The sequence below is a fragment of the Myotis lucifugus genome, unplaced genomic scaffold, assembly GCF_000147115.1.
Source record: "Myotis lucifugus unplaced genomic scaffold, Myoluc2.0 scaffold_473, whole genome shotgun sequence".
In the NCBI taxonomy this organism is placed as follows: domain Eukaryota; kingdom Metazoa; phylum Chordata; class Mammalia; order Chiroptera; family Vespertilionidae; genus Myotis; species Myotis lucifugus.
The window spans coordinates 740,858-750,284 of NW_005871521.1; the positions used below are offsets into that span (position 1 = coordinate 740,858).

At 45.3% G+C, this 9,427-nt stretch overlaps 1 protein-coding gene across 1 annotated transcript; it reads left to right on the forward strand.

The window, feature by feature from the left end:
* Window positions 1-72: 72 nt before the first annotated feature.
* LOC102431731 (Golgi resident protein GCP60-like) lies at window positions 73-6,032 on the forward strand. Its single transcript, XM_006103236.3, has 2 exons — window positions 73-428; window positions 3,924-6,032. The coding sequence occupies exons 1-2, from the start codon at window positions 173-175 to the stop codon at window positions 4,133-4,135; spliced, it is 468 nt and encodes a 155-aa protein (XP_006103298.1). The 5' UTR covers window positions 73-172; the 3' UTR covers window positions 4,136-6,032.
* Window positions 6,033-9,427: the final 3,395 nt, after the last annotated feature.

Sequence of the window (9,427 nt, forward strand, 5' to 3'; positions counted from 1 at the left end):
TGGGGAGACCTCCCTGGGGGGGCCTTTATGTGCCTCTGAGTCCTCCATCCGGTAGACCGTGTCGCCCTGAGTGCCTGCGTGCAGCTGGGTGCCTCAGGTGACGGCTCCTCCCCTGTAGCTGTTGTAATTTCTGTTGTCTTTAGATTCTCTTCCAGTAATAGCAGCTCCATCCATGTGGACGCGACCCCAGATCAAAGACTTTAAGGAGAAGATCCGGCAGGACGCGGATTCCGTGATCACGGTGGGCCGAGGAGAGGTGGTCACTGTTCGCGTACCCACCCACGAAGAAGGATCCTATCTCTTCTGGGAATTTGCCACAGACAGTTATGACATTGGGTTTGGGGTATATTTTGAATGGACAGACTCTCCGAACACTGCTGTCAGCGTGCATGTCAGTGAATCCAGCGATGACGAGGAGGACGACGAAGGTAGAGCCATTGGTCCATATTCAGTAGCTGCTGGGTTGTGTCTTAGCGGAAGGGGCGGCGGTTCAGAGGTCAGCCAGCCTTACGCTTCCTGATGAACACTTCACAGGCAGGATCACTCCCTACAGGGGTGGGGCTTTGGCTGGGAAGGTGGTGAGAGGCCAGCTCCTGTAGGGACTGGTGCCTGAACAAGGTCTGTTTGGCCATTGGTTTTCTGCTTCCTGAATAGCATTTTACTTCCAGCCTTGTGTGTGTGAAAGCTAAATGTGCAACGTGATTTTGAAAAATTTCAAAGGCGCAAGCAAGAAATTCTGCCAACTTCGGAATTTATTTAAATTTGTTTCTGGTGTTAGCTTTTTAGGTCATTATTATAAAAAATTTTAATGTAAGTACAGAAACTCACTAGAACATCCTACAAGACATACAAATTTTAAAAATCACTCTTCCCTGTTTCACTAGAGGGTAATTTTTTATTTGCTCTAAGTGGACAAAATTGTTTCCAAGGACAGTCTAGGAAGTAGGTTATCAAATGTATTGCTTATTAATTGAGAAGATGGTCTCCTCGATATTGTCACATAGCAGGCTAGAACTCGGGCTTTTGTGCACGGTGCCTAGTAAGCACTTCAGTGTTTGCTGCCGCGGTGGAGAGTGACCTGGAGGGAGCTGACGGTGAGAACGGGAAGCACCTTCTCGTGGGTCCTGGGAGCCCGCTGTTCAGACGCTGGTAGACGGGCCGCTCGTTCCTGAAGAGGCTGGGAGACTAGATGGGTCACTTTAAAGGGGCAGGCGGTCGGGGGAGTGTGTGGAGGGAGGCTCAGGGTTCCGTGAGCTTCTGAGCAGCACAGTCATGTCACCACCCCGAGCCCCTGCCTGGCCATGCGTGGAAACATCCGGGGCAGTGTCCTTTCGGAGCTTCTGTGTCTCCCGTGGCGTTTTGTCTCCAGCCGTCTTCATCTCTGAGGGCCACCAGCAAGATGAAGTGTGGTCCACACATACTCCTGACTGAACCCGAAAGAAAAGATACAAGAGGGAAAAGCAAAAAGAAGTGAGACAGAGAGCCGAGCAGAGCAGGTGCCAGGGCCACGGTCTCAGCGACCTCAGGACCCGGCACTGAGCCTGTGCCGGCCTTTCTGGGTCATCACAGGGACTCATTGCAATCAGACCGTTGGCAGATGTCTGCGAAGGAAAGTGTGTGTGCGTGTGCAGATAGTTCTACTTACAAAGAGCTTTGTGAGTCACATAGAAGAGTTCTCTGTTCAGGAGCAGGTACAGGAGTATTTCTCCTGCCTGCCCGTTGAAGAGCTTCTAAAAGTAGGTTACTTCCTGGTCTGAGCCTCAGCTAGAATAATTTGGGGTTATTGCTATTGGGAGGAGCACTGTAAGCATGGCTGGGACCTATCTAGAGGTGGGAACCCTGATACCCCAAATCTAATCTAGAATGCCCCTCAAGTGGAAGATGGCATGACCTTCCTGGTGCTGTTTTGAACCTTAAAACAATTGGCAGCTAACACTAACCCATGAAACCTCTGTGTTAATGTGAAGTAGCCACTGTGAGCATTGGTCGTCCCCAGGAAGTGCTTGCTGGGCGTGCGTACAACTCCCTCTTGTTGGAAGGGGCAGCTCACAAGCTGCTTGGTCCCTATGCATGTGCCTCCTTGGGGAGGCCACTGAGCCACCAAGGCTTGTCCACATTGTGTTTCCTGAGGATCCTCTCCGCTCAGGTAGATGGGAGTCCGGGTTTTTGTTTGTTGCTGTGGTTTTTTCTCCATTCGGTCTTGAAAGAGGAGTTTGTTTTCTCTGAAGCGTGGTGGGTGTAACCCATCTTCCTACTGTAAGTCTCCACTTTCTTGCTTCCAGGTCCCAAGTCTTTGCTTAAAGTGATGAAAGAAGCATTGTTCATCCATCCTAGTAACTTCAGTTTTACAGATTTTGAACAAAATTTGGGTCTTGAACTAATGGGCCAATGATCTGTTTCATGGATATCCTTTTAGGCAACAGTGTACATTTGGAATGGCTTTGTATTTCTCCTTTGTAAATGAAGGACATTAATTTTTAAGTATTGCTGTGATCTGATTTGGGCCTGTTTATATCATCTTTTTTTTTTAACAACTTTCTTTTTTAGAATATTTTTAGACTGATAGGAAACGTTGCAAAGATAGTACATGGAATTCCCATATTACACCCCCACCTCCCCACCCCTGCACCCAATCTCCCCTGTTGTTAATATTGTACATTGTACTGTGGTACATTCATCATTTCTAATGAGCCAGTACTGATACATTATTATTAACTGAAGTACATCGTTTTTCACCTTTCCTTAGTTTTTACCTGATGTCCAGGATCCCATCGAGGATGCCACAGTATATAGAGTTCATGATCATGTTGCCTTAAGCGCCTCTAGACTCTGGGAGTTTGTCAGACTTTTTTGTTAAAATTCCTGGTAGTAGCCATGGACAGTCACCACACAGTTAACGCAGTCACCACATTCACTCTGCCGTCTTATAAACCTGAAAGTCTTCTATCTTCTATGCTGAACATTCCCTTGACCTATTTCCCTTGAAGCTGTTTATATTTAATATGTTAAGCTGAGACTTTTGAACTGGTGTATAATTGTCTCCCTCCTGTAGGTTTCTATATCTGTCTTCCTCTCCTCTAACCTTATGTCATTACACTGAAACTATTGACTGGGGCCAGCCTAGAACCAGAGCTCATATTTCTGTCACTGGGATCATCCCTAGATTACACAGGCCTAGTGAACATAATTGAATTGTCAGAGTGTCTCTGAGTGCCTACCTCTTACGGTTTTCTCATCTCATTCCTCATATTTAAGATAACAGTGCTCCTAGGTGGCCTCCCTTCCTACAGCAGAGAGGACTTCCAGATTGGTGAGCAGGAGGAGGAGTCTGTGGCCTTACGCAGATGAGGGAGAGCCTTCCAGTTGGGAATTGAATGGATTGGAAGGGGAAAGTGAGGCTCACAATTAGGAGCAGTGATAGAGTATAGAGAGGGAGAGAATACAGCCGCTCCACAGCCAGATGTTCACCACTGGGCTCCCAGGGCCCCGGCAGAGCTGTGCACATAGCAGTGACTCATATGTGTGAATGAACGAGTGAATGAATGAGCAAACCTACTAATCAATATACGCTCGAATGCACATAGGTCAGAATGGATCAAGTGAATTTTTTTTAATATATCTTTATTGATTTCAGAGAGGAAGGGAGAGAGAGATAGAAACATCAATGATGAGAGAGAATCATGGATTGGCTGCCTCCTGCACGCCCCACACTGGGATCGAGCCCACAACCCAGGCATATGCCCTTGGCCAGAATCAAACCCGGGACCCTTCAGTCCGCAGACCGACGCTCTACTCACTGAGCCAAACCGGCTAGGGCAAGCGAATTTTTTTTAAAGTGAATTTCTAACAAGCAGTTACTGAAAGAAAGGATGGCGTTTCAGTGCTTGATGGAAATGCATGATTTGTCTCTCTCCTTTTCACAGAAAACATCCCTTCTGAAGAGAAAGCCAAAAAGGATGCCAACAAGCCCTTGCTGGACGAGATTGTGCCTGTGTACCGACGGGACTGTCACGAGGAGGTGTACGCCGGCAGCCACCAATACCCAGGGAGAGGAGTCTACCTCCTCAAGTTCGACAACTCCTACTCTTTGTGGAGGTCAAAGTCAGTCTACTACAGAGTCTATTATACGAGATAAAGATGTTACTGCAGAGCCTGGAGCCTAGGGCTGGGCAGAAGATGGCATTTAGTTGGGAAGTTTCTTTTGACTTTTGTGGAGCATTGCAGTGAGTGTTTGCCCTGTTGGTTGTGGTCTGATGGTTTGTGAACTCTTGTTGAGAATCGGGACTTCCTGGAGACCATTTAGCATTAATCCTTAGGGGTAAAGGGGTTCCCAGACCTAGCCCGCCGTTCGGTGCCGACCAGCAGCATCCCTAGAGGATGCGGAAGTTCCGTGAGCTGCGTGTTACATCTTTAAGGTCTCCAGAATAAACATCCCGCGGTGGAGCCCCGCTGGGTTAGTCCCCTGCTACCTGCCCGATGTGTTTATGGGAGCCCACCGTTACAGCGCCCTCTCGTGAAATCCTTACGTTAGTGTTCTACCCGAGGCACACAACTGGGAAGATCACGATTTTTAAAACTTAAAAATTCGAGACCTCACAGATTATAGTGGGAAATAGTTGCTTCAATTTGATGTGGTTGTGAATGACCCAGATTGGTTTTTGCTTTGGGAACAGCTGCTTAGTTCAGAGTTACATTACAGGGAGTTACTTTCTGAGATGATCTTAAAATAGAATGTCCACACCCGATTGCTGATGCAAGTGTCAGCACACGCAGACCACCTCAACACCCTCGCCTCCACGGCTCACGGGCCTCTTCATTTGGTGTGTATACTGCCTGTAGCAGCCCAAAAGCCACTCATATTTGTCTTGATTTGGCTTTGTGTAAGAGCATCTCCAATTGAAACTGTTTTCTACACAAGCATATAGTTACATAAACAGTTTTGTAAACTCAAATTGCCACCCACTGAATTAAAAATAGAGAAAATCATTTAAATATAATTCAGTGTATGAAGAAGAACATTGCACTATGTGGAGATCACTGCCAGAGACGGCCCATTTTTAATTTGTTACTCCTTAGGCACAAACCCTCCAGGACTTCCGTTTGGAATTACTAGAGAATTGGAAGTGCATATGCCCACGCTGAAATTTTGTATGGCTTTAGTCTGTATTATGTTTTTATTGATGGGAAGAGGTACACCTTCATTTTCTTCACTGGAAACAAATGTGGGTTAATTAATTGCCTCCGATATATATAAGTGATTGACTAGTCTAGAGATTCTTGTTTTCAGAGGGAGGATAGTACAGATAGAAAATGACAACGATGGCAATATACACACGTAATGTTACTCTATGTTGTTACTGAAATACTTCCATTTTTTACATGTCAGATCCTAAGTCACTCTGTAGGAGGGCTCCCCTGCAGTGGGTACAGTTCACTACATAAGGAAGGGGCTGTTGGTTTTGTGTGCTGCGTTCTTTCTGTTTTTTTAATACCTGGTTTTGTACATACCTAATTGTTTTCTGTTGTTTGGAAACTGGATTATTTTTCCTAAGAAGTGCTTAACCTGTGTTTTTTCATTTTGATTAGTTTCAGCTCATAGACGTTCACACTGTTACATTAGAGCACTTGTCAGCTGTCCGTCAGCTCTCATGTACATACGGTCTAGAAACCATGGTGTTAGGCACTTCCGGGCTGTTTTGTTGTGTTTTGTTTTGTTTTTTTAATGAGAAAATACTGTATTTAAAATGTAAAATAAACTTTGAAAAAGCAGGCACTAATATATATTTCTTCCAGCCTTTGATTACAGACTTGTCCTTGCACATGTTAAGATGGATTATCTTCTAAAATATCATTGTTCTTGGGAGCAGTGTGTGTGACTTCACATAGCAGCGGTTCCTGTCACCTGTCCATGTCAGAACATTGTTGGTTTAAACTTTTATATTGCCTTTGGCTGTTGATTAGTACAGTTCAAATGCGATTTCAAAGAGATCTTGGAAAATATATATTTAATCAATTAAAATGTTTATCTGTAACTTGTTGATGTTTCATTGATAAGTTCCTCTCTGAAGCGTTAGTTCTGCATCTCATCACTTGGGTAGGACAAGAAGGAATGTTTTAAATGATCTTTTCTGTTTTAAAAAATTAAGAAAATGAGCAAACCATTTCTGGCTGATTATTTACGTTTTGCTGTGAATTAACCTCATTAGTTAAACAGATTAAAACTTTTCAGACTTGCTGGTGAATGGAAAGCACTGGCTTCTATAAGATGATTTCCCCGCCCTGACCAGTTTGGCTCAGTGGATAGAGAGTTGGCCTGCTGACTGAAAGGGTCCCAGGTTTGATTCCGGTCAAGGGCATGTACCTGGGTTGCGGGCACATCCCCAGTAGGAGGTGTGCAGGAGGCAGCTGATCAATGTTTCTCTCCCATCGATATTTCTAATTCTCTATCCCTCTCCCTTCCTCTCTGTAAAAAATCAATAAAATATATTTTATTTAAAAAAAAAAAAAGATGATTTCCCCTGCCCGCTTGTGGGTGGCCTGTCCTGCTGTCCATGGAGGCGGCCGCTTTAGCACAGCCCCTGAGCGTGGCGCCGAGGAGCGTGCCAACCCCGCTGGCGTGCAGGGGCTCAGACATGGATTTTTCTTTTTCTTCTGAGATTTGGAGACAGAATGAGATCATCTTGGCTTTGGCTGTGCTGGGGACCCTGCAGCCAGACCAGAGAACAGTGCAGGAAGCAGTGTGTGGGAGCGCATCTTGGAAGCCGTGCTGCCAACGCTGAGCCATCCATCAGGGCCGAGGAAGAAGCAGCCGGTTCAGAACCATAGGTGATCGCCAATCATTTCTTGGGGCTTAGCGTGCAACAGTCTGCAACCAAAGCCAGCTTTGCGGCTGTCCCCAGCTTTTGCTCAGTTCAACACTCCTGTCAGGCCCTGGCTGGTTTGGCTCAGTGGATGGAGCGTCGGCCTGGGGACTGAGGGGTCCCAGGTTCGATTCCGGTCAAGGGCACGTGCCTGGGTTGTGGGCTCAGTCCCCAGTGGGGGGCATGCCAAGAGGTGGCCGATCTGTGATTCTCATCATTGATGTTTCTGTCTGTCTCTCTCCCTCCCCCTTCCTCTCTGAAATCAATAAAGATATATTTAAAAAATAAAACAAATTCATTCCTGTCAGCAACCTAAGAAGGTGCGCGTGCGTGTGTACTTGGGGTGGAGGCAATCTTCATGGGCATATACCGACTTCAGGATGTGAATGAGATCAGTATTGGACTTCTCTCTCGCATAGATTTCCCAGGATTCTTCATCTTTCCTAGCGAAAGCTTTTAAAAGACCCAGTTGCTTGCTGTCCTTTTTAACAGCTTATTTTGACTGCATTGTTGTTACTGTTTCAGGTGCTTATTGGCTTGGTCTGTTTTGTCATGAAAGAGGAAAGCATTCGCTCCATTTTTATTAGTTGACGTGCCACTTGAAAGTTGTTCCGTGATTCGGGCACTTCATTCAGTGCCAGGAAACTATAAGTGGCTCACTTTCTCCCAGGTTGACATTGGCATTTGGACTTGGGCTGTCCAGCCTGGGGGGCGAAGGTATAAATTGGAGCGGTTAACTCATCCCAGAGCCATAACCAAAGCTTCTGTGTGACTGCCAGGTTCGGCCTCCGGTGAATGGCGGCTGCCAGTCTGGTTAGGAAAAGAGCAAGTACAAGTTCAGTTACGAATGCTGATTTCTAAAGGCCTTTCTCTAATGGCATGTCTATACAATCACAACTATTTCTACTCTTCGCCAAGATTAAATATCTCCATACAACTGGGGGGAGGGGTGCATGGCAAGACACTGAAATGTAAACAGGATTCAGAAGGCCTACATTTTGCAACTTTTAAAATTCCAGGTTGTGTTGGAGAATTTTTCCTGTAAGTATAGTCTGCTGTGTTCTTTACATCTGCTGTCATCTGTAGAGCGGCTCTCCGGGCGTTTTTATGTTAATGAACATTTTAGGTTGCTTCTGGGTTGGTTGGTTGTGGGTTTTTTGATCTTTGTTTTTTAATGATTTTATTGATTTCAGAGAGAGGAAGGGAGAGGGAGGGAAAGATAGGAACATCCATGAGAAAGAAACATGGATCGCCTGCCTCCTGCATGCCTCCTGCTGGGATTCGAGCCCACAACCCGGCAGGTGCCCTGACCGGGAATCCAGGAATGGAACCGGTGACCTCCTGGTGCCTGGGACAACATGCCACCAGCTGAGCCCCACTGGTGAGCACTTCCGGTTTCTTACTGTAAGTGGTGTCCCAGTGAACACCCTTTACATGTCTTTCTGCAAGTCTGCATGAGCCTTGGAAGAGTAGGTACCACGAGTGGTATTGCTGGGTCCTAAGTTCTGTGCGTGAGTTCTCATCGACCCGGCCTCCTGGTCTTCGGAGAGGCGGAGCTGACTTCCCCTCCCGCTGGCAGTCCGGCCCTGTCAGCAGCTGATATTATCTAACTTAAACCGGTCAATCTGCTGGGTGAAAAGTGAAGTTGGTTTTTTTTTTTAATGTGTGTTTCCCTGATAAGTGATAAGATTAAGCATCTATTTGTATTGGTCATTTGTAGTTCCTCTCCTATAAATTGCCTATTTGTGTCCTCGACCCATTTTTCAACTGGGTACTCTTTTATATTGATTTATGAACATTTAAAACAGTTTGTATACTAGTCATACATTACATATAAGTATTTTCTCCTACTTTATTGCTAGTCTGTTAATTTTGTTTATGGTGGTGTGTGTGTGAGAGAGAGAGAAAGAGAGAGAGAGACTGTTTGGTCATAGAGGTTATAAACTATGGTATGTTTTATTCCATTTTTTCTTTATGGCTGTTGCTTAATTCCACATACATATGAGACTGCTTCTGAATTCTGTTCCATTTACCTGTTATTTTTACATTTTAAATTAGTTTTAAAATATATTTTGGTACAAGCAAATCTTCCCTGTTCTTTTGATGCCTTTTCTTGACTATTTTGTACATTTCATATGAGTTTAATTATTAGCTTGTCATACATACTTCATGAGAAATCCTCTTTTTTTTTTTTTTTTCCCAGAGAAGAAGGGGAAGGGAGAGAGAAAAACATCAATGATAAGAGAGAATCATTGATCGGCTGCCTCCTGCACACCCCCTACTGGGGATCAGGGCCAAAACCTGGGCATGTGCCCCCACCAGGAATCAAACCCTGTGACCTGTTGGTTCGTAGGTTGATTCTTCAATCACTGAGCCGCACCGCCTGGACATCAGGTTGTCCTTTTTACTTTGTTTGCAGTATCTTGTATTATTTAGAAATTTTTAAGGCACATTTTAAAATACAGAAAACATGGCTCAGTGATTGAGCGTCGACTATGAACCAGAGTTCAGGTTCATTCCCAGTCAGGGCACGTGCCTGGTTTCGAGCTCAGTCCCAGTGTGGGGCG